This window comes from Marmota monax, unplaced genomic scaffold, assembly GCF_021218885.2.
Source record: "Marmota monax isolate L192 unplaced genomic scaffold, Marmota_monax_Labrador192_F-V1.1 WCK01_AAM20220418_F8-fsc00064, whole genome shotgun sequence".
Taxonomy (NCBI): domain Eukaryota; kingdom Metazoa; phylum Chordata; class Mammalia; order Rodentia; family Sciuridae; genus Marmota; species Marmota monax.
This window is the reverse complement of record NW_026694542.1, coordinates 8,133,383-8,158,512: the sequence shown is the minus strand read 5'-3', so window position 1 is coordinate 8,158,512 and position 25,130 is coordinate 8,133,383. Positions and strand designations below refer to the sequence as shown.

Genomic DNA, 25,130 nt, shown 5'->3' with positions numbered 1-25,130 from the left:
TGTGTCAGGGGTCAAGTATATGGAAGAGAGTCTGTGTGTACAGGTACTTATGCAGTTGCGTGATAAGGGGTCTGATGTCAGGAGCTAAGCTGAAGGTGCCCAATGACACTACCTATGGTGTGCAAGGATAGCAGGACACCAGAAGAAAGGGTTACAGAGATTTAAATCTCTTCAACCCAGTGCTGGTGCTCCCAGCACCGATTCTCAGCCTGGTCCCAGGCAGCCGCAGATCAACTCACTGTGGTCCAGGACATCAGCCCTAAACTGGAAAAAAAAAAAAAAAATCCTAGAAAAGTTTCCTGGGATGTAGAAAATGGCTAAAGAAAACCTGGTGTCACTGTCAGGGGCAGGAGGTGCCTGGCAGGTGGCCGGGGGCTTGGTGCAGCCATTGGCTGGGGCACACTGCTACAGTGTGGGTGTGTTTCTGATTGGCTGTTCCTCACCATCCTGCCTTGTGTGGCACAGTATGGGCAGTGCCCAGCCTTCTTTCTTACCTGAATGTGGTGGGCAGGTGAGGGTGAACTTTTGGTGCAACAGGAAAAATAACACATATGCAAAAACCCTCCCCACAGAGCTTCACCAGTGGGTCCTGATGTCAAGGCTTTTCTGTCTCGTGGCCTCTGGGCTGTGCCGAGCCCTGTCTCCCAGGATGCAGAGTGGGGCATGTTCAGGGCAACCCTGCCTGGGCCTCTGGTTTGCCCAGGCCTGGCTTGGCTCAGCTCTGCCCAGCCCTACTTGAATGTAACCCTCAGCATCCACAGAGGTGATGTGGGTCAGTGGTACTCACAGTATGGGTTCAAAGATCATATGCCCCATGTATAAAAATGTATGGTTTTCCTTGCAGTACTTGAAATGTCACCACTGTTCTCGGACATATGAGAAAACACCCCACCCTGGTCTCTCTCATTGCCCCTTGGCTTCCCTTCTGCATGTCATGTGTTAGTATTTATTGCTTTATGCCGACTGGAATCCAGAGCCAAGGCAGACTGGTGCGCGGGAGGCCTCACCCTGCTTGCTGGTTCATCCTGGCACTCACAGTAGTGGCTGCATGTGCTGTGAGCAGATGCTGTTTCCTTGAGGTGGTGCTCAGGCCTGTGTCTTGTTAAGGTTAATGTGAGTCTGCCTCTCACCTTGTGTCCTGTGCATTGAGGGAAGTCAATTTTTGGAATTACTGGAAAAAAAAAAAAAAAAGAACCTGGCCTTTGCCCTGCCTTCCAGGCCCTCTTGCCTGTGGAAGGTCAAGGCTGCTGGCCACAAATGATGTGGCAGAGGGTTTCAGCACTGTTAGTTTATGACCTGGGGAAAGGAGCAGTCTCCCCTCTTAAGATGTGACAGGATACCCCATTTGACCAAGGGATATCCATCACTGGGGCAAAACAGTTCTTGCTGTTAATAGTATCCCATCAAACTTAATTCCTGGGGAGATTGGCAGAATAAATAAGTGCACCCAGAAAAGGAAAAGACAAAAACTAAGGCCAATCTGTGTTTTGTAGGCAGCCTCTGCATGTCAATGTACCTATATAAGAAAAAGGCAAAGGAGCCTTTGTGTACAATTGAGAGTGGGGAACTCACTTAAGTTGATGGCATCATGATACTGGTAAGGCAGACAGGTCAGCCTCAAAAATATCTTGTGCTCCATCCCCAACCCCTTGAAAGCCATCAGGGAGAAAAAAAAAAAAGATTAAGGCATGGTTTTTGTAAGTACCAGATTGTCTGATCCCTCTCCTGTGATGAAATTTGTTGTGGAAATTACATGCACAGATAACATTCATAAGGATTGTTTCAGGCTATAAATTATAGAAAGAGTCCGAAACTAAAAAAGATAGAAGAAAGTTATAGGTATGGAAATATTTTAGTATGGGAAGTTAGAAGGTAAAAGACATGTTTCTAGATGAGAAAGTATTTCATCTGGTAATATTGTGCTAAAGTCCAAGACGAAAGATAGAACAAAACTAAGGATGTAAAGAAGTTATGATTGTGGGAGACCAACCTTACACGTGACCCGGGCTAGGTGCTGAGGCCTTCAGTCGCAGAAATGTGGCGGAGCTTTCCCCACCCTTCTTTTTTTTTTTTTAAAGAGAGAGAGAGAGAATTTTTAATATTTATTTTTTAGTTATTGGCGGACACAACATCTTTGTATGTGGTGCTGAGGATCGAACCCGGGCCGCACACATGCCAGGCAAGCGCGCTACCACTTGAGCCACATCCCCAGCCCTCCCCACCCTTCTTGGGTTCTAGGGTCGAACACATGCCAGGCGAGCGCGCTACCGCTTGAGCCACATCCCCAGCCCATGTGGCGCTGAGAATCGAACCCAGTGCCTTACACATGCTAAGCAAACACTCTACCACTGAGCCAAACCCCAGCCCTGAAGTTGTGAATGTTTAAGTTGCATAAGACATAGAAGCATCTTGCCACTTTTTCCACAAAAAGAAAGTGAAAAGCTCTCTTAGTTTTTGTTTGATTCATGTTTTAGATGTAATGTTGTAGTGTGCTATCTGTCAAGAGCCCCGCCTTACCTGAGATAAGACTATGCCTCCCACCTTACTCCATGTTAGAATGGCTCCAAAATAGGCTAGACTTGAGCTCATTTAGAGTTGTATTCAAAAGAACAAATTTTGTTATAAAGATTACTGAGATCTCAGAATACAAAGGGCATATAATATATAATGAAGTAAAGTTTAAGATTATAAAAATCATTTTTCTTGGTTCATAGTTATTACACAAGTATTTTTTTTCTCTGTTAATTTCATTTTATATTGTTAAGGCAAGATTGCAATATGTCACCAAGTCGATCTTAAAGCAGGAGACAGAAACTGTATTCACCAGTGTGTGGTCTGGACCTACCAGCTGGTGGTTCAAGGGGTAGGCTGCAAGTCTACACCCTTCGACCCCTTCTCGGGGTTTGAGTATACCTTTTATAGTTCAAAACCACATTTATTATAAGTGGCTGTTATTGTGATTCAAAACCATAAACAAACATCATGAGATCTAAAATCATAAGCAGAAAAGGGGCCAAAATGTCCCTAATTGAGTACAAGTTAAAGAATGGTTACTGGGCTGGGGATGTGGCTTAAGTGGTAGCGCACTCGCCTAGCATGCGTGGGGAACTGGGTTCGATTCTCAGCACCATATAAATGTGAAATAAAGATACTGTGTCCACCTAAAACCTAAAGAAATAAATATTAAAAAAATAAATATTAAAAAAAAAGAATGGTTACCAACATCTAGACAATCAATCTCTGACAGGGTACATAGTCCAAGAAAAATGGGAAACAGAGAGAACACTTTTACATTGTATAAGAATTGCCATTTTGTGTTGTCAAACATGCTATGCTAAGCAACTGATGATGGGTACAGAGGCAGGGCTTTCCCATGGGAGAAGCATTTCTTATGTGGCATGGAGTCTCAGCAAAATGGAGTCTGTTGGTCATTGCCCATAATAGTATTTTCCTTGTACATTTTAGAACTGTTGCCTACTTCTTCTCCCAGCCCCCGATGCCCAAGACAGAGACCTATGACTCATGGTCAACTCCTCCGACTCCAGAGACTCTGCCCCCACCTGAAACCCTCCCTGACCCCTTGCATGAGATTCTGGTGTGTAGTGTGGTCTTTGGACTTTGTGTGGACTCTACAAGTGTCCTTTCAATGGGTAACTGTAAAACCATAGATATTGAAGTCATAACCTGTTACTCCCACTTTAAGAATGGTGAAACTAACCTGCTGGGTGTTTAAAACCAAACACTTGGAGACCAAAGTCAAGGAAGTAAAAGGACTGAGGAAAATGCAGCCAACATTTTGGGCCTTGCCCTTACTTTGGCCCTAAGCCAGAATTCAGAAAATGAAGGAACCCCTCTTTGGGCCCTGCAACTCTCATGAGTCACCCAATCTGCTGATCCGGAGGACCCTAGAGAAAAAAATAGAAAAACAATTGAAAAGATATCTTCCCCCCCAAAAAAGGAAGGGACCATGGAAGCCAACCAGTGCACATTCTGCAAAGAAGACTGTCATTGGAGATGGAAGTGTCATTGATGCTTCCAAGAGAAGTCACTTATGGTTAACAAGACACTGACTCATCCTGGAAGATGGCACCACTGGTTAAAGGAGCCAAGAGACTTCTCACACATTCCCAAGAGTAATCTCTGAGGAATCTCACTGACTCTTTTTTTTTAATATTTATTTTTTAGTTGTAGTTGGATATAGTAACTTTATTTTATTTATTTATTTTTTATGTGGACCTGAGGATCAAACCCAGGGCCTCATGCGTGCTAGGTGAGCATTCTACTGCTGAGTCACAACCCCAGCCCTCAGCTGACTCTTAAGGGTAGATAGGAACAAGGTCAGTTTTGACCAACCTGGTCTTAAACACCTGACAGGAGAGTACAGGCTGAGCACAGTCCTACATGGACATTTCAAAGGAAAAACAATGTTTTGTTTGTTTTTTAATGTAACTTAAGAGGTACACTTGTGTCAGTCCTACCAAAAGTAAGTGGTAATGACTATCTCCCAAATTAACAAGTGAATTACAACTCCAACAGAGAACAAGTAGAATGTAGCCTTTGAATCATCTCTTTAAAATCCCCCTATTCCTGCTGTTGGGCAGAATCACAGCCTCTGGGACAGAAGTCTTCTGTAAAACAATAAACCTTCTTGTTCCTTTTTCTCAAAACCGTGTCCTGGTTATTGAATTGGCATTGGAGACAGGGACCAAGATTTTGGCAACATTACTCTTTTTTACTTCAGAGTTATTTTTCACCATGCAGATATCTTTAAAAGTTCTGATGCATATTTAAACATCTAGACTTCCCTATTGAAGGGAAAGGGAGAAAGTGGGAAATGGGCGAGCAAGTAATGAAACACGGAGACCAGCCAGAGATACACATGAGAGAGTTTATTTGTCAGAGCTGACAAATAAAAGCAACATCCCTCCATAGTAGAGACAGGCAGCACAAGCTTGAGTTCTGGGACTTGTTTTTTTTTTTTTTTTAATATTTTGTCTCTAGTTGGGTTGGACCCAATGCCTTTATTAAAAATATGTGGTGCTGAGGAGCCAGCCCAGCGCCCTGCATGGGCTATTCGAGCCCTCTACTGCTGAGTCATACCCCAGCTCCAAGTTCTGGGACTTTTATGAGAGAGGCTCAGGCATTAGAGCCAGGTGGGTCTGAATGTGGGTGATTAAGGGTGAGGTTGGTTTGAGGAAGTGGTAACATTCCCTTGGGCAGGAAAATGGGGGCTGTTACTTAGGATGGCCACCCAGATGCTAAGCAAGGACCTCACACCTATTAAAGGTGTTTCTTTTCCTTCCTCCTCCTCCTCCTCCTTCTTCTGACTGGAGGTCTCGCTGTGTTGATCTTGAACCTCATTCTCTCTGGTAGCGAGCTGGGATTACAGGTGTGCATCACCACACCCAATTCCATTGTAGATGTATCTGTGCTGTCAAAGTGTCATAAATCATAAAATGAATATAGTGACAAAACACACAATCAGAAGGTATCTTTGTTTTTCTTTGTGCTGGGAATCAAATCTAGGGCTTTGCACGTATTAGGCGAGTATTACCAAAAGCTTGCTTCTTGTCCCTGATGCCCATGCAATAACAAGGACAAGGTTTTGCGTAAAAGGAAAAAGAAGTCTTATTGCTTTGCTAGCAAAGGAGGAACACAGGGAACTCCTGTCCCAGGGCCTGTGATTCTGCCCATCCAGGGGAGCAGGCAGTTTTTAAAGAGGTGACGCAAAGGCTACAGACCATATGTTCTCTGTTGGAGTTGTAATTCACTTGTTGATTTGGGAGACAGTCATTTCTGAGAACTTCTGGTTCCATCCCTAAGCCTGAATTACATTGGTCCTGTGGCATGTGTGTGTGTACAGATAATTCTGCCTAGGATGGGGAAGAAAGATAATCCTGTTTGCCCATGGGATTAGGGAGGATCTAGAGAGGAACAGAAAGAAACATGTCCATTTAAAAAATAAGTTAGAGTGTCAGAGCAGCAAGGGCTATATTCACAGTATAAAGTGGACCACTGTTATATTTTTTTCTTCATTTTTTGGAGACAGTTTTATTCACTTTTATTTGAAATGTTTCTGAATACTTTTATTGCAACTTGATTCTTTCACTCTCTATCAGAAACCAATTTTGGTGATCAGTATAAGAAGAAGGTTCAACTTGCATTTTTCCTCAAGTTACTGTTCTCATTTATATCATGTAACCATGCCATTTATTATGAAGTTTAAAAAAAAGAGATTTTAATGAGTCTGGGGATGTAGCAAGAGCAGAGTCCCTGGGTTCCATCCCTAGCCGCCCAGAATAGAAAATGGAAGTGGAAGAGGAGGAGGAGGAAGAGTTGTTAAAGTGTTTTGCTTTTTTATATTTCCATCATCTCTAGATATTTGTGGCTCCTCAAGGCGTCAGCCTTCATCTTGGTACTCAGCATTGTCCTAGTTGTATTCAGAAGTGTGTCCCTTCCAGTAGCATTCGGCAGCTTCAAGCCAGAGCATGAACACCTGCCGCTGAAACTTCTTCCTGAGGAGCACCTCCGGAAACTGTTTTCCTATGATGGAATCTGGTGAGCCATTGAGTGTTCTCTCTCCACCCTCGCCCTCCTGCTCTCTTCCTTGCCTCTCATATGGGCAGAGCCCCGCTATGCCCAGTGTACAGACAGCTCCCTGCCTTCCTGAACCTCTGCTGATCTGCTAAAGTGATTCCTAGTTGTAGGAGCCAGGAGAGAGCCTGGTCTACAGAGCACAATCTCTGTTCTCTGTAGCACTCAGCAAAATCCCTTAATACTTGGAGGACCCAATGGGCCAAGACTAAAGGGAGACATTTCGTTCCTATTGCTTTGCCCTCCCCTCCTCATGGGACTGGGACATTGCTGAGGTTCCTGTGGCTCTCAGGATGAAAGAGGCCAGGTGAAGGGGACAATTCAAGAGAGGGAAAGCCAGATGCTGAGGTTCATGCCTGTAATACCAGTGACTTGGGAGGTTGAGGCATGAGGATTGCAAGCCCAGCCTGGGATGGATGGGGATATATATATATATATATATATATATATATATATATAGAGAGAGAGAGAGAGAGAGAGAGAGAGATCAATGTCAATATCATGAGAGAGAGGAGGGAATCTTCAATCCTCCCTTCCCTCCCTACCTGTGTCTCGGCTGGAGGATTCCAGGATCTCGAGGGTGTGATAAAGGAGATCCTTAGGGCTAAGGACACACTGAATTGGACCTCAGGTTCCCTCCCACCCAACCCAAGTTTACAGCCCTCTTGCTTCCTCTAGGCTGTTTCCTAAAAAGCAGTGCAAATGTGAAGGACGGCAAGGAGGTTATAACTTTCAGGATGCCTATAATCAAAGCGAACTCCCAGCGGTGAAGGCAAGGAGACAGGCTGAATTTGAACACTTTCAGAGGAGGTAATGCGGGCCGGGGGGATCATGGGTCTGGGGAGAGTTGGAGTGGGTCTTAAGAGAAAAACCAGGATTTCCTTCTCTTGGCAGGAGCTATCGGGAATAAATGAGAAGGGAATTGAGGACATGGTCCTTAAGAGAAGTTTTATAGAACATGCATAAAATATTTCATAACAGAAGAAGAAAAAGGAATGGAGGTATTTTGAAACTAGTTGTTAGGGTGATGGTGGGAGAGCCTCCATGCACCCAGGCATCTCAGCGGGTCGCTCTGTACTCATCACCAAGTTGCATTATTTTATTCATTTGTATATTGGGAACATACAGTTCACCTGCCATATGTGAAAAGGGGCATGTCACTTTTTTTTTTTTAATTACAAGAGGTGCAAACACTCAGTGCGTGTATCAACCAAGACTATTAGTTGAAAAGGGAAGAAATTGATTCTCTGGCTGATATCAAGAGGGAATTGGTGGGAAGGATTCTGGGGTTTCATCAAATCCCTAGATGGTAAGATGGGCAGGCTGGAAGCTGGACAAGAGCCAAGGGGACACTAAAGGTCTGGTCAGGCCCCAGAGCCATCTGGTGCCTATGTTGTCATTAACTCTGCAATATACTGTCCCCAGGTCATTGCCTTAGTGTTCTGTTGACTGAGCCAAAGTCATGAATCAAAAGTAAGAGAAGGACCCAGTCAAATCCCTCTGTGTTTGATTTTTGGAGTGAGCCACTATCCCCAAATCACATGCAAGTAGAGGAGTCCCTGGGAGAGAGATTCAGGCACCAGTAGGAAGGGAGTGCTGAAAACCACATAGCCAATGGGATACACAGGTGATTCTGCCATGGATTTGAACCTGGCACATCTGACTATGTGCAAAGCAATGGGGCTGGGGCATGGGAGGCAGGCCAGCTGCACTCAGGTCCTATAGCCTCCACCTTCTGCTAGCGACCTTGGACAATCTGCTTAGCCTTCTCTGTAACACAAAAATGGTACTTAGCTCTTAGGGTCATCCTAAGGATCTAAGGAGTTGATAGATGGAAAGGGCTTAAAACTGTATCTGCTTTGTAATATGATTGAACACCTTCATCATGATCATCCTGTTCTCTGTGAGATTATAGGACAGTGGGGAGATACGAAAAGGGCTGAAGATACAGCTTAGTGGTGGGGCACACACCTCGCATATGTAAGGCCTGAGTTCTATTATCAGTACTGCAAAATAAATAAATAAACAAATAATAACAATCTAAGTATAGAGATGGCCATACATTGGTGTGACAAGTTCTCACCTTGAGACCATTTGTCTGATCGTCTCCCAGTTTCTCTCTGGCACTGATTCATGACATTTCTGTACACAGAGACTCCAGACCTGAGACAGTGGCTGACACAAAGAAAGACTCTGTAAACATGCATCAAATAAGAGAATGGTGTAAGGGGAGGCACAGGGGACATGCTCCTATGGTTAGTCAGCTTCTGTCTCCACCCTGGGAACTGTTGGTTGTCACCAGGAGGGAATATCTCAGGTGGAGAAGGAAAGAAAAGAGAAAGGTATTTGAAGAGTCCCAGGGGGGTGAGATGGGGAGAGCCAGGGGAAGGTTAAGGGGTCCTGGGTGGAGTGCTAGGGTGGAGGGAGCTGGGCAGAGGAATTATCAGAAGAGACTGATTCCAAGCAGGGAATGCTATGGAGCTGGAGAAGTTCCTGGGCATGTCCGCATCTTCCCCTTCTCCCCCTGTGGAAATGCCCAGTGTTCTTGGGATTATACTAGACAATATAGGAATGAACAAAAGCCAACAGAGCCCAATAATAATGGTTGACTTGGATGGTGGTGAAGACAGGTATGCATCAAGCAAAGCCTAAGTGGTCAACAGAGGGATAGAAATAAGGCTGTAGGAGACATATCTGTGACAGAGGAGAAACAGACACATTGCTTAATACATTTAAATATACCGAGAGACTTATACTATTGGCTCAGACTTCCAAGGTCAAGTATCAATGACGTACAGAAAGCTTTTAGGCAAACAAGGAAGTATAAGTTTGGCAAAGAAAATGTAGCAATTGGCAAAAAAACAATCTATGGCTTATTCATGATTAATGTGAACATAGTTACAATAATATACACAATAAATATTATTCTATACCAAAATCATGATGTAATTATTATGTGAGGAAAGAAAGTAAAAATTAGCTGGGCAGAGAGATGCTCAGTTCAGCTCCTCCATGATGTTCCTCACATCTTTCTTTCTTTTCTTTTTTGGTTCTGGGGATTGAATTCAGGGGCACTCGGCCACTGAGACACATCCCCAACCCTATTTTGTATTTTAATTTAGAAAAAGGGTCTCACTGAGTGGCTTAGGGCCTTACTTTTGCTGAGGCTGACTTTGAACTCAGGATCCTCCTACCTCAGCCTCCTGAGCCGCTGGGATTACAGATGTGTGCCACCACACTCAGCTCCTCACATCTTTCTTATTTAACTCCTGAAATACAGTGAATGCCTGCTTTGAGCAAGGTGTGAGTTAGGTATAGAGATAAATCTAATGCAGACCCTGCACTCAATGAGCTTATGATAGTAAGTGCATCCTAATCCATAATCAAGTGTCTATTCACATTAACACTCCCTGTGTGCCCCTATAGCGACAGAGTGACGGAACCCAGTGTTGAATTGTGAGTGAATGTGAACAGTCAGTGGTCCATGGAATGTATTTAACAAGCTGGGTGGAAGCTCAAGAGTTCAACTCAAAGCTCAGTGTTATCATAGTAGTGAGAGGGAGTGACATGGAAGATCTTGGGAGGGAGAATGGATTCCATATCTGATAATTGACAAAAGAATATTCGAGAACAAGGTTCAGTCAAAGCCCAGCTTTCTCTTTGTTATTGAAAAGATGGCTTAGTATTCTCATTATTGGCATCTGGGCCTGGGTCTGAGTTCCCATTCTTCCAGGAAAGGGGCTTCGTGTATTTCTGTGACTCCAGTTTAGCACAGGCCTGGCAGACAGGACGCTATTAAATAATGTGGGACTCTGGGCAGAACTCTTAAGTGTGGTTCACTTCCAGCACAGAGGAGCAATTCTGAGGACAAAAGTTTCAGGTAGTAAAAGGAATTTGGTAAATCTAGATGCATTGGTAGGGAACAGAGCTCTATTAGGTCAAAAAAAGCAAGATGTAAGAAGATTGCATAGTATACCATCATTTGTGCTTTTAAAAGTGTAGAGGATATTCATGAGTGTGAGTGTTATTTCTTGAGGGTGTTGTTAAATGGCCTCCAAGCAGGGCCACCCTGATTTGGAGTGTTTGCCAGGTTCTCTGGTGGAAAAATACCCATACCATAGCTGATTTTAAGTTACCAGTGTGACATTACTGGATGTGGAGTTGGAAAGAGACATCTAGTAGGTCACAATTCTAAAATATCTCCACTGTACAGAAAGAGTTTCAAGATCAGAGTTAATAGTAAAATACTTAAGAAGTGATGAGCTTTGAGTATTTGTTACCATTTTCTCATTACACTGTATTCATTTTTATTTATTTATTTTGGCACCCAGGATTGAACCCAGGGGCCCTTAACCACTGAACCACATCCCCAGTCCTTTTTTTTTTTTTTTTTTGAGAGAGAGAGAGAGAGAGAGAGAGAGAGAGAGAGAGAGAGAGAGAGAGAATTTTTTAATATTTATTTTTCAGTTCTCAGCGGACACAACATCTTTGTTTGTATGTGGTGCTGAGGATCGAACCCGGGCTGCACACATGCCAGGCGAGCACGCTACCGCTTGAGCCACATCCCCAGCCACTGCTTTTACCATTTTAAAACTTCAATTTGAAAAGTATTTCATTATTTTTATTTATTTATTTATTTTTGCGGGGGTACCGGGGATTGAACTCAGGGGCACTCAACAACTGAGCCACATCCCTAGCCCTTTTTTGGATTTTATTTAGAGACAGGGTCTCACTGAGTTGTTTAGGACCTTGCTAAATTGCTGAGGCTGGCTTTGAACCTGCGATCCTCCTGCCTCAGTCTCCTGAGCCACTGGGATTACAAGCTTCATTATTTTTTAAATACACATTTCTTGATTGATATGGAAGTGAAGCATGTTTCACATGTTTATTGTCATTTGCCTATTTATGCCCTTTTTCATTTAAAAATTTTATCCTTTTCTTATTTGCATGCATATTCGCTGGAATGGTCTAATTTTTCCCAAGGTAATTTAAGTGATATGCTTAGTTAACTGGATCCCTCAAAGTTACATTTTAACCACAGTTTTGTCCCTCAAAGACTCATTCTTCCTGGATTGGTATGCTTTTGCCATTGACTGAAGGATATCAACAACTATAGCAAACCATAAAAATAGTTACTGGGTTTGCTCTACAAATATTGAGATAACAACCACTCACAATCAAGTTTCTTGTGATATAGCTAATTTTTTAGTTTTGGAGAAAGTTTCCTTCCCTTCCAGAATGGATCTGCATCTCCCTGTTGATAATAAGGACAGTGTACTTTCAATCACTTTATACCTGGCTACCAGGAAGTTCAGATATGACCTTGGTTTTCAGCTACTGCAGGAGGGTTGACCCCCATGGTCTGATAATTTCATTTTTTTGTTATGATTTTTAATATTTATATGCTTTGTTGTGTACTGCCCCAGTACCTTTGTGGAATAGAGCTTGAGGAGAGGAGTGAAAATAAAGATATGGGGGAGGGTGACAGGAACAATCTACTTTTGATTTCTCAACATTGGAAAGGCAAGGCTGTGTGTACAGGGACCACTTTGAGGACCAACCACAGGACCAGCATCAGGGCAGCTGCTCATGTTTGCATTCTCCTACAGAGAAGGGCTGCCACGCCCACCACCCCTGCTGGCCCAGCCCAACATCCCCTTTGGGTACCCAGTCCACGGAGTAGAGGTGATGCCCCTGCACACGATTCTCATCCCAGGTAGGTATACCAGCATCCTAGAGGCTGCAGACATTATTCTTACTCTCCTAGGGAAAAAGGAGGGAGAAGAAGGAGTCACTCATTGAGTGCCAGCTGTATACACAGCACAACTCAAGAAGCTTGGTGTGATGTCATTTAATGTTAACCTCCCTGGTTCCACAACTGGCAATCTCCCTTAGTGGCTGTGATCTTTCTGGGGAACAAAGAAAATATAGAAGAGGACAGAGAGCTGTGTGTCTCTAAGAATCTTAGGGCAAAGTTGACTCTTGGGAGTATTTTAGCATGAAGGGCAAAGACAACACATGAGCTAGTCTCCAGGGAGGGCATTTTGAAAAGCTTATTTCTGCTGGTTAGAACTTCCTCCATGGCAGATTTTTACACATCCCTGTAGTTCAGCATCACATCCCTTTTCAAAGCCAAGTGCAGTGTTACCAGAAGAGACAAGAAGCATGAGCCTGCATGTGCACATGTCTTCCCCCAGTGCAGAGACGATGGATTCAGTGGGCTGGGCTGATGGACTCTTCTGCTCTGGGATCTTGAGGCAAACAGCCCCACCATGAACTCTTCAAGTATGTGCTGGGTGGCAATGACAGCTGGGATGGGGCATGTCTCCTGGAGCCAGATGAGCCCTCTTTAGGTCCTGTATCAATGAGCAAGAGCCAAATTACCTAAAGTCACAAGTCAAACAGGGAACAATGAGTAAGTGCCACAGGCAGGTACCAGAGCTGGGGCTGAGCCTCCCAGATGGGACAAAGGGAAGAGAGAAGCAGGGCCGAGCCTCAGCCCCTCCTTCAGGTGAGCCGGCTCCCTTCATTTCTGTTCCTGCCCTCTTGCTTTTCAAACGCTCTACCGCTGAAATACAACCCCAGCCCTGAAATAAACTCTATCTATATTGCCAATTCTCTAGACGGTAAGAGTCTAGTAAGCTTACTCAGGCCACATAAAGAAGGTGTGTCTGAATTACAATTAAACATATTATAAAAATAGAGATTTTAAAGTAAATACATTTGGAGTGAATTGATAATGGATTTGAATAGTTTTTTTTTGTTGTTGTTGTTATTGTTGTTTTTTGTTTTTTTGGTGCTGGGGATTGAACCCAAGGTCTCCCATATGCTGAACAAGTGCTTTAACTCTGAGTTGCAACCCCAGGCCTTTTTATTTATTTTGAGTCAGGGTCTCATCAAGTTGCCCAGGCTGGACTTGAACTTCAGATCTTCCTGCCTTAACCTTCCAAGTAGATGGGATTTCAAGTGTGTGCCATCATCCCCAGCTTTTGAATTTGGGATGATACTTTTTATTATGGTAAAATATGTACAACACAAACTATCATTTTGACCATTTTTTTAGAAGATAACCTTTTTTTTTTTTTGGTGCTGAGGATTGAACTCAGGGCCTAGTGCATGCGGGTCAAGCACTCTACCAACTGAGCTATATCCCCAGCCCCAGAAGATAACTTTTTAAAATATATCTTCATTTTATTTATTTTTTATATGGTGCTGAAGATTGAACCCAGTGCCTCACACATGAGAGGCAAGCACTCTACCACTGAGCTACAACCATGACCCTCATTTTGACCATTTTTAAGCATATAGTTCAGTGGCATTGAGTATATTCACACTGTTGTACAACCATCACCCATCTCTAGACATCTCTAGAACTTCTTCACAATTCCCAACTGAAACTTTTTATTTTATTTTTATTTTCCACAGTGCTGGGGATGGAACTCAAGGCCTTGCACATGCTCAGTAAGCACTCTACCATTGAGCCACACCTCCAGCCCTCCAATTGGTACTTTTTTTTTTTTTTGGTACTAGAGATTGAACCTAGGGACACTCAACCACTAAGCCACATCCTCAATCCATTTTTCATATTCTATTTAAGACAGGCTTTTGCTGAGTTGTTTAGAGCCTTGATAAGTTGCTGACGCTGACTTTGAACTCAGGATCCTCCTTTCTCAGGCTCCGGAGCCTCTGGGATTACAGGCATGCACCATCATACCCAGCTACTGCCGGGTTTCTGTTCTCGCGACTAAAAGGCTCAGGGGTCACTCTAGTTAAACTGGGCTAACTGGGCTGCACAAAATAACCACACAAGAGACACAAATACCTTTTTCTTTGGGGTCGCTGTGACGGCTCCTCTGACCTTAAGGGTCCACAGAAAGAGAGAGAGCGAGAGCATGCGCTGACCCCTTTTATTGAGGAGAAGCTATTCAAATGAGGCAAGGGGTCAGGTTTCAGGGGGCTGAGTCTATCTTCATGATGTCCACTGTCAGCAGGTTGACTGACACCTGGGTAGGCCACACCCAAGAGCACAGTAAGAGGAGGGGACACACACAAGGCACTTCCATGGAAGATTCTATCCTAAACAGGACAAGGGGTTATATTACAAAGGAATAGGTGAGCATAGCTTCACCCATGGGGCTATAGCAAGACACACCCATTTCTGTGACTGAGCGCCTCAGCACCCAGCTGGGGAGTGTAACTCAGTCACCCATAAGGTTGGCCTCCCACAAGCTACAATTGGTACTATATACCCATTTAACAACAACTCCTCATTCCCAGCCTCTGGCAATCCCCGTTCTCCTTTCTATCTCTATGAATTTTACAAATCCAGATCCCTTGTCTAAGGATGTCTCCATTGCTGCCTTCCCTTCAGTACCAGGAAGGAGTTGAGTGAATTCCCAGCATCCAAAGCTGAGGAAGGGCCCTGGAGGCCTTAGAACCACTTGGGTTTGTGAAAGACTGTGACACCACCTGACAGATTTGGAGAGAAGAGGTTTGTCAGCCAACATTCTGGAAAGCTGGTGACACTTAGAGTCTCTCAAGGATGTGTAGTTAGGGGAGAGCATCAGGGATCCTTGGCATCCTCTCAGATGGCACTTTTTGTCCTTTTCCCTGTGTCCTCCAGGTCTCCAGTTTGAAGGTCCAGATGCCCCAGTCTATGAGGTAAGATTCCCCTTCCTAGCATTGCACTGGGCATCCTGCCGTTACTGCCCTTATCCAGATGAAATAGCCCGTGAGCCCAAGGTGGGCCATGAGGAGGATGGGTGTAGAAGCATGATCTTCTCAGCCTTGGGGGTGGCTGGAGTTGTGGGGAGAATTCCCAAGGCCACACAAAGCACTGGGCCACCACGGTAGCTGCTATTTCTGCTGCAAAGAAAGCTGCTAGCTTGTGTGGCCTCTGGCTTGTGTGGCCTCTGTTGAGGTCAGGGCTGGCAGGACAACAGTGCTCAGTGTCCTTCTTTCCCTACTGAATGCTCCAAGTCGAGATCTTTTGAAGGGATATCTGATTGGTGGGATATACCCTGGGTGAAATGTAACTTTTGTTTTCCTACCTCTGCATGCCAGATAGAAGCTGGAATGGTGATGAGTGAGCTAATTCTGTCCTCCGTGGGTCTTCTCTGGTTCCCCCACCCCTTGAGCACATCCCCAACCTTGTTACTGTCACTTTCTTGTTGCACTGGTTTTTTTTTGTTGTTGTTGTTTTTGTGGTGCTGGGGATTGAACCCAGGGCCTGTGTATGCAAGGTAAGCACTCTACCAACTGAGCTGTATCCCCAGCCCCTTTTGTTTTGTTTTATTTTTACATTTTTTGCTTGCAGTGCTGGGGATGGAATCCAGGGACTCATGAAAGGTGTTCTACCCATGAGCTATGCCCCAGTTCCTTCTGCTACCTTCTTCATGGTCCTTATCTGTAGCTGAGTAACTGTGTGTGGCTCTGTGCTGGTTGATGTCTTCCTCACTGGAATACCGTATTCATTCTCAGAGAGTATCTGTTGATTAAATCATATTTTCAGCAGGAGTGACAATCCAGTTGATGTTTTTTTTTTTGTACTAGGGATCGAAACCAAGGGCTCTCAAATACTGAGCTTTATCCCTAGGCCCCTTTTGTATTTTATTTAGAGATAGGATCTTGCTGAGTTGCTTAAGGCCTTGCTAAGTTGCTGAGGCTGGCTTTGAACTCAGGATCCTCCTGTCTCAGCCTCCCAAGCTGCTGGGATTACAGTTTATTCTTTGTGTGTGTGTGTGTGTGTGTGTGTGTGTGTGTGATGCTGGGGATTGAACCCAGGTCCTTGTGCATGCAAAGCAAGTACTCTACCAACTGAGCTATATCCTCAGCCCCTACAGTTGATTTTTTACTTGTTATTTTTAATTATACATGACAGTAGAGTATATTTTGACATATTTATACAAACATGGAGTACATCTTATTCTAATTAGGATCCTAGTCTTGTGGTTGTAAATAATATTCACTGTGGTATATTCATATATGTACCTAGGAATCTTATGTCAGATTCATTCTGCTGTCTTTTCTATTCCTGTCCCCCCTCACTTTTTTTCATTCCCCTTTGTCTAATCCAATGAACTTCTATTTCCCCCACACACACCTTGTTGTATGTCCACAGATCAGAGAGAACATTCAACCTTTGGTTTGGGGGATTGGCTTATTTCATTTAGCATAATAGTCTCCATATCCATCCATTTACTGGAAAAAAGTCATAAAGTCATTCTTTTTTATGACTGAGTAATATCCCATTGTGTATATATACCACATTTTCTTTATCCATTCATCTGTTGAGGGGCTCCTAGGTTGGTTCCATAGCTTAGCTCTTATGAATTGAGTTGCTGTCAACATTGATGTGGCTATGTCACTGCAGTATGCTGACTTTAAATCCTTTGGGTATTTTCATAAAGATACCTGACTATGACTGGGTGTGATGACACACAACTGTAATCCCAGCAATTCAGGAGGCAGAAACAGGAGGTTCACAAGTTCAAGACCAGCCTCAGTAATTTAATAATGCCCTAATCAACTTAGTGAGACTCTGTCTCAAAATACAATATAAAAAGGGCTGGGGATGTGGCTCAGTGGTAAAGTGACTCTGGGTTCCATCCCCAGCACCAAAACCAAACAAATCTACTTGATTATTGCAGAAGACAAGAGCAGAGAGTAGCATGGAGGGTGGCAGTGGGGGTGGAGAGAAGAGGTGTACAGCTAGCTGCATGTCTAAGATAGAGCTGGCAGGGCTTGCCCACAATGGGCTGTAGGCGAGAGGAGAAGAAGCGAACAAGAAAAACTTCCTTTGGGGGGCTTGAGCAGGTGAGTGGACAAAGTGCCATTCACTAAGCAGGGAGAAAGGGGGTGAGTGGGCAATGGGTATCTATCCAGTAGTTTCTATCAGTATCAAAACCATCAGTAATTCGGTGTCTAAGACACTGAGTTGGAGTTGCTTGGGAAATTTCCTAGCAGGACCACCAACCAGGCAGCTAGATCACCAAAAGACATGAGCTGGTTTTGAAACCATTCATAAATAATTGTTTCTTTAAAGTAATAAGAATGGATGAAATCCTTTAGCAGGAAAGTATGAAGTAAGAAGGGAAAAGGGTCTCCAACCAAGTCCTAAAAATCTCCCTTTGGAGGTTAGAGTGAGGATGAGATGGCAAATAGTCAAAAACAGCAGTAAGATCAGGCATGGTAGCCCATGCCTATAATCCCAGTAGCTCAGGAGGCTGAGGCAGGAGGATTGTGAGTTCAAAGCCAACCTCACAATTTAGCAAGACCCTAAGCAACTCAGAGAGACCCTGTCTCTAAATAAAATACAAAAAAAGGGCTGGGGATGTACAGTAATTAAGCACCCAGTACAAAACAAAACAAACAAAAAAACCTCAAAAACAAAACAACAACAACCACAAAAAATCACCAGCCCCCCCCCCCCAAAAAGTGTGTGTATATAAAAAATAATAAAATAAAAATGTACTCTTAAAACAAAACAAACAAACAAACAAAAAACCCCAGGAGTAGGGCTGGGGGTGTGACTCAGTGGTAGAATACTCTCCTAGCATGTGTGAAGTCCTAAGTTTGATCTCAGTAACACAGAATAATAGCAAGAACAAATCTAGTAAGAATAAGAAGAAATCTTGCAAGCCAAGAAATACCCTATGTTTGCAGAAACAGTTCCTTAAACACACAGGAGTCCTAATACTTAGTCTAGGACTTAGTGGGTGGAGAGGATACAGCTGCAGCAGCCATTCCCTGCAAAACTAGAACTACAATGTCCTTCAGCCCTCCTGTGGTCTTTAGCTCTTCTGTGCTCTGCCCCCTGCTGGTCATCCTGTGCATGTGCTTTTCCTGAGAAAAGATACTTTCCTATCCTGGCATTTAGCATCTTTCTGCCAGGGGCCAGGGCCCTGGGGAGGGAAAAATGGGAAGTTATAGTTAAATGGATACAAAGAATCAGTTGGGATTGGTGAAGAAGTTATAGAAATGGATGATGATTGCATAATAATGTGAATAAACTTAATACTACCCCAGGTCACCCTGACAGCTTCTCTGGGGACATTCAACACTCTCGCTGATGTCCCAGATGATATTGTGCAGGGCAGAGGCCAGAAGCAGCTGATCATTTCAACCAGTAGCCGGGAGCTTTTGAAGTTCATTCTCCAGCATATGACATATACCAGCACAGGGTACCAGCACCACAAAGTGGACACGGGTGAGAACCTGTCTTTGGACCACAAATGTCTAAGGAACTAGAAAATACCACTGGGATTCCTCTTCAGTCTTCTTTCTCCAGGAAGCCTGCCTGTGTTTAAGATTCTTCATTTGCATTTATGTCTAATGCCAGACTTCCCAATTACTGTATCCAATACTATTCCTACATTGTCATTGATCCCGTAGGGTGACTCAAGGACAGAACAAACCATTCATGAGGCTCCCATCACACAACAGTGGGCTCGCTGAGGAAACCACCTCTATTAGTGTTTTGTCATAACAAATACCTGAAATGATCAACTTATAAAGAGGAAAGGTTTATCATGGCCCACAGCTTTGGAGGTTTCAGTCCATGATTGGTTGGGCCTTTGCTTTGGGTCTGTGGGGAGGCAGCACATCATGGCATGGAGCCTATGGAAGCAAAAGAGAACAGAAGAGGCAGAGGCTAGGGTCCCACCATCCCCTCAGGGGCTCACCTGCAGTGATCTGAAGACCTCCCCATGCCCCGCCTCCTAAAGGCTCCTCCCCTTCCGGTGGTGCCACACTGGTAAGCAAGCCTTCAGCACATTTCCTTTGGGAGAGACTTACCCGAACCAAAGCACCATCCATTCTGTCTCCCATTCCCCAGGTCGCAAAGCTCACTCTTCAGCTTTGAGAGGAGAGAGGAGGGAGCCAGTCTGTACATCAATATACTGGCCTGGGCTCTAACAGAAAGAGGACATGTGGGGGAACTCTCAGTTCTAAGTGACTTTGTCTCCTCTCCCCGCTCCAGAAACCTCGGGAGAACAGTTCCTGCCATCTTCAAGGCAGCCTCGGTTTCCTTCTGGATCAGTTAAAATCACCCTTTTCTCTTCACTAGCCACACAGGATGCATTCCCAGGACACCAACAGAAGACAAATGCAACATGGGACAGATCACTCATCACCCCTAGCTAAAAAGATAGTTCTTCCCACCTTCAAGTTTTAAAACGTTTCCCTTCAGAAAATGACCCTGTGAGGTGAAACAGAGCAGGTACTGTTATCCTGGTTTTGTAGGCAGAGAAGGCAGTGAAGTAATTTCTTCAAGGTGTCTCAGAGAGTACACAGCACAATCTTAATCCAGACTCTGGGATCCATAGCCCACTCCCCCCAGCACAGTCTCACAGGGGGAGAATGAGAGCTTCGGAGGCATTCATCAGGTTGTCCTAGGGACAAGTCAGGAGCCCACACGCCATAGGCTCTGTGGAGTCCTCAATCTTGTCCCTGCTAGGACTCACCCCACCACCTTCACCTGAGCCCATCAAGTCAGCTTCCTGGGGCAGCGTGGAGTTCCACCCAGAAGTGGTGCTACTCAGTCTTTGACCTCTTTTCTCCCTTCAGTGATTCTGACATCCAAATCCTCAGTGGCCAAGTTCCCAGTGACCATCCGCCATCCGGTCATACCCAAGTTATATGACCCCGGACCAGGTAAGGCCCTTGTCCTTGGAGCTCCACTGTGGTATCTTATAGAGCTACTGGTTGAAATTTGGAGGAGATATCTCTCATATGGAGAACTGATCACAACCACAGGGCTGGTGGGATTCTTGAGCACAAGTTTTGTTCAAGGGAAAAAAAATTTAGAACACATTCCCCTAGTATTGCTTCACTGTATTTACTTACTATGTGGTTTCTGCTTATTTTGAAAAAGAAAATTATACCTTTTTAATTTTTTTTTTGTACTGGGAATTGAACTCTAGGGCAATTAACTACTGAGCCACATTCTCCCTCATTTTTAAAAAAAAATTTTTTTTAGTTGTAGATGGACACAATATCTTTATTTATTTATTTGTTGCAAGTAACATAATTTTTAAAAATTATATAATTTATTTTACAGTAGATTGCATTTTGACACATAGTACACAAATAGAGTACAGCTTCTCATTCCTTTGGCTATACATGTTTTATTTATTTATTTATTTACTTATTTTAAGTTATACATGGGCACGATCTATATTTTGTTTGTTTATTTATTGTGGTGCCCTGGATCGAACACAATTACTCACGTAATCAAGCTAAGTGCTCTGCCACTGAGCCACAATGTCAGCCCTGTTTATTGATTTTTATGTGGTGCTGAGAATCAAAGCCAGTGACTCACACATGCTAGGCAAGCACTCTACTGAACTATACCCTAGTCCTCCCCACGATGTTTTAAAACATTTTTTATATTTTGAGACAGGGTCTCACTAAGTTGCATAGAGCCTTGCTAAGTTGCTGAGTCTGTCCTTGAAGTTGTCATCCTCCTGTCTCAGCCTCCTGAGCCATGGCGATTTTAGGTGTGAGCGACTGTCTGGTGATTTATAACATTTTAATAAGTAATAGTAATAAAAATAGTGGTACTGGAGAATGAATAGATACACTTTGGAATAAAATTGGAAACCCAGAAATAGACCCAATACATGTTGGAATTTCACAGTGTGATAAAGGTAGCTTTTCAAATTAAGTGGGGCAAATTAACAATTTAAAGATGGATTAGTCAAGAAATTATGTGGGATCACTGTGTAGCTATGTGAAAGGTAAAAAGTTGAATCTATATCACAACTCATAGCAAGATAAATTTCAAATAGATCACATATCTGAGTATTTTTAAATGACTAAAAAATAACCCATAGAGTTTAAAAAGTAATGTTGGCATGTAAGGCATGACACAAAGCCTAGAGACTAAAACCATAAGATATATAACATTTTAGCCAGGCACAGTGGCCCACACCTGTAATCCCAGTGGCTCAGGAGTCTGAGACAGGAGGATCATGAGTTCAAAGCCAGCCTCAGCAAAAAGTGAGGTACTAAGCTGCCGCAGTCCGGCTGGCTGCAGCAAAATAACCGGGGGGTGACGAATAACTTGTGTACGTTGATACAGCAGGAGTGGGAGCCGTTTATTGCAGGACAGGAGCAGTATTTATACATTCCACACAGCTTATCTAATTAGCATAAATTAGATACATCAGTCAACCAATAAGGAATCTCCACACTTAATGGCTTGTTTTTGTTACTTCTCAAACCACTCCCTCTGGCATTTTGCTAGGCACCATCCAGACTTGTTTACGAACTCTAACATTCCCCTGGCAAAATGCCAGGTGTTATTTTGACTTGTTTACAGACTCTTAACACTAAGCAACTCAGTGAGACCTTGTCTCTAAATAAAATATAAAATAGGGCTGGGGATGTGGCTCAGTGTTCAAGTGCCCCTGAGTTCAATCACTGGTACCCCCCCCCCCCCAAAAGATATATAACATTTTAGAATGTTTTTATGGCAGAAGCCCACCATAAGCAAAGTCAAATGACAATGGACACATGGGGGAAATGAACATCTTCAACACACATTAAAGTCTAATTTTACTTAAGGACACCTATAAATTAATAAGGAAAGAACATCCAATAGGGCTTTGGTAAAGCACTCAGTTCACAAAAAAAATATATTCCACAATATTTTTAGTGATTAAAATATATGCTTTAACTGGGTGCAGAAACACATGCCTCTAATCCCTATGACTCAGGAGGCCGAGGCAGGAGGATTGCTAGTTCAAAGCCAATTTAGCAAGGCCTTAAACCACTCAGCAAGACTCTGTCTCTAAATAAAACACAAAAAAGGGCTGGGGATGTGGCTAGTGGTTAAGTGCCCCTGAGTTCAATCCCTGGTACCAAAAAAAAAAAGTTCAATCCAGATGTGCTGGCACAAGCCTGTGATCTCAGAGACTCCAGAGGCTGAGACAGGAGGATCACAACTTCAAAGCCAGGCCCTGTGCACCTTAGAGAGACCCAGTCTCAAAAAAAAAAAAAAAAATTAAAAATTAAAAATTAAAAAATTAAAGGGCTGGGGATATGGCTCAGTGGTTAAGCACCCCAGGGTTCAATCTCTAGTATCAAAAAATATTAAATAAATAAATAAATGGATAGATAGATTGATTAAAATATTTGATGCTAAAAAAAAAGTGCATATGGGGGGCTGGGGAAGTAGCTCGGGGGTAGAGTGCTCATCTAGAATGACCAAAACCCTGGGTTCAATCCTTAGTACAAAGGAAGGAAGGAAGGACGGACGGAAGGAAGGAAGGAAAGAAAGAAAGAGGAAGGAAAAGAGGGATTCATTGTATACAAATGGAGCACAACTTTCATTTCTCTGGTGGTACATGATGTAGAGTCACACCATAGGTGCAGTCATACATGTACCTAAGGTAATTATCATTCCACCATCTTACTTACCCCCATGCCCACTCCCTTTCCCTCTCCTTGCTCTCCTTTGCCCAGTTGAAGTTCCTCCATTCTTCACATGCCCCCCTCCCCCATTATGGATCAGCATCCACTTATCAGGGAGAACATTCTGGCCTTTGGTTTTTTGTGATTGGCTAACTTCACTTAGCATGATATTCTCCAACTCTATCCATTGACCTGCAAATGCCATAATTTTATTCTCTTATAATGCTGAGTAATATTGCATCATGTACATATACCACACTCTCTTTACCCATTCGTCTGTTGAAGGACATCTAGGTTGGTAAAAAAGGAAAAAAAAAAATTAAAGACTTTAAAGGGGGTAGCAGGGAGGATTAGTTCAGCAGGGTCTTGAGGACAATTTTTTTTTTTCTTTTTTAGTATGGGGTGGGAGGATAAAACCTAGGGGCACTTAACCCACTGAGCTGCCACAGTCTGGCTGGGCACAAATGCCGCAGTCTGGCTGGGCACACAATCACGAGCCACCACACAGCTTGTAGATTCAAACAGCAACTCTTTATTCCCGAACTCACACCAGCCGTCTACAATCACGTTCTGGGGAAATCCACGTTCTCTTCCCAAATCCACGTTCTCTGCCCAAATCCACGTTCTCTGCCCAAATTCACCTCCACTGGGCTTCTATCTCCCAAAATACTGTCTGAATCCCGTGAGAACTCAAGGGGAACTCAGGCAGCAGGATACGCCCTATTCCCAGCAGGAATAATCTTAAACCTTAAACCTGGAACCTAAACTGGGAACGCCCTAAACAGGATTATCTTAAAACCGGGAACACCCTAATCTGCCTTGGTCCTTGAGCAAGGTCACGTACATTCAATGTCACTGCAACATGTCAGCAACATGGGGTACGCTGGCAAGGAAATTGTCATACCTACTTGGCTAATGGCTCCCAGCACTGAGCCACATCCCCAGCCCTTTTTAAATATTTTATTTAGAGACAGGGTCTCACTGAGTGGCTTAGGGCCTTGCTAAATTGCTGAGGCTAGCCTTGAATTCCCCATCCTCCAGCCTCAGCCTCCATAGTGAATGGGATTTCAGGATTGTGCTACCATCCCCAGCTTGAGGACACTTTACTTGCCTCTTTCCACCCGTCTCTTTTCCCCTTCATCAGATTCACTAGGAGCTGAAGTAAAGGTGCAAGACAAAAAAAAAAAAAAATTAAAGAGAGAGAGGGAGAATTTTTTAATATTTATTTTTTAGTTCTCGGCAGACACAACATCTTTGTTTGTATATGGTACTGAGGATCGAACCTGGGCCGCACGCATGCCAGGCGAGCACACTACCACTTGAGCCACATCCCCAGCCCAAGACAAATTTTTTAAGGGGACTCTGGAATGACTTCTGATTTCTGTCATTCTGAGAAAGAGGCTCTGCCTGGGGTTATGCACGCTCACCTACCGACAGTAGTAGGGTGTGGCTTTCAGCGGGAGCTAACTCCACCCACACCAGCCCTGCTGACATCCCCAAATTCAGCTGGGGGGTAGGGCTCCACCTCCACTGGCTGACTCCAGACCACCTACCGGCTCCAGTTGTTTTATCATGGGATCTTCTCCTTGGAAAAGCTGACCTTTCCCCAGTCTTTTAAGTCACGTGCCTCAGAATGGACAATTTAATCCAGGCCTTGCAGTCTCCAAATGGACCTCCTTCCCTCCATATCTTCCTGAGGAGAATGACCAGGTAGGCTTCTCCTAGGGCTTGGATCTGATGGCAGGAACAGATGTCAATTTCTTAAGACCTGGGTTCTGTGACTCTCCTCCTTGGACCTCTTGAGTGGTGAAGCTCTGAGCACATTAACTTCTAGTATTAAGATGGAAGCAGGGGGGCTGGGGATGTGGCTCAAGCGGTAGCGCGCTCGCCTGGCATGAGTGCGGCCCGGGTTCGATCCTCAGCACCACGTACAAACAAAGATGTTATGTCAGCCAAGAACTAAAAAATAAATATTAAAAAAAAAAAAAAAAAAAAAGATGGAAGCAGGGTGCCTGTAAAATGCTAAAGAGTGAGTGGAAAGAAAAAAAAAGGAAGCATTGTAACAGACAGTAGGAAGATGGCATAGCAGAGCTCACAGAACCAGGAAAAGGAAAAGATGT

General features: G+C 43.8%; 1 protein-coding gene across 1 annotated transcript in view; it reads left to right on the top strand.

Annotated features, from left to right (window-relative positions):
- Nucleotides 1–25,130, top strand: part of B4galnt2 (beta-1,4-N-acetyl-galactosaminyltransferase 2) — a 38,661-nt gene that overhangs the window by 4,284 nt on the left and 9,247 nt on the right. Inside the window, exons 2-7 of the mRNA XM_046420505.2 lie at nucleotides 6,379–6,558; nucleotides 7,273–7,404; nucleotides 12,204–12,310; nucleotides 15,218–15,255; nucleotides 18,622–18,802; nucleotides 20,161–20,247. Coding sequence (XP_046276461.1) covers nucleotides 6,379–6,558; nucleotides 7,273–7,404; nucleotides 12,204–12,310; nucleotides 15,218–15,255; nucleotides 18,622–18,802; nucleotides 20,161–20,247 — 725 coding nt within the window. The remainder of the gene's footprint in view (nucleotides 1–6,378; nucleotides 6,559–7,272; nucleotides 7,405–12,203; nucleotides 12,311–15,217; nucleotides 15,256–18,621; nucleotides 18,803–20,160; nucleotides 20,248–25,130) is intronic.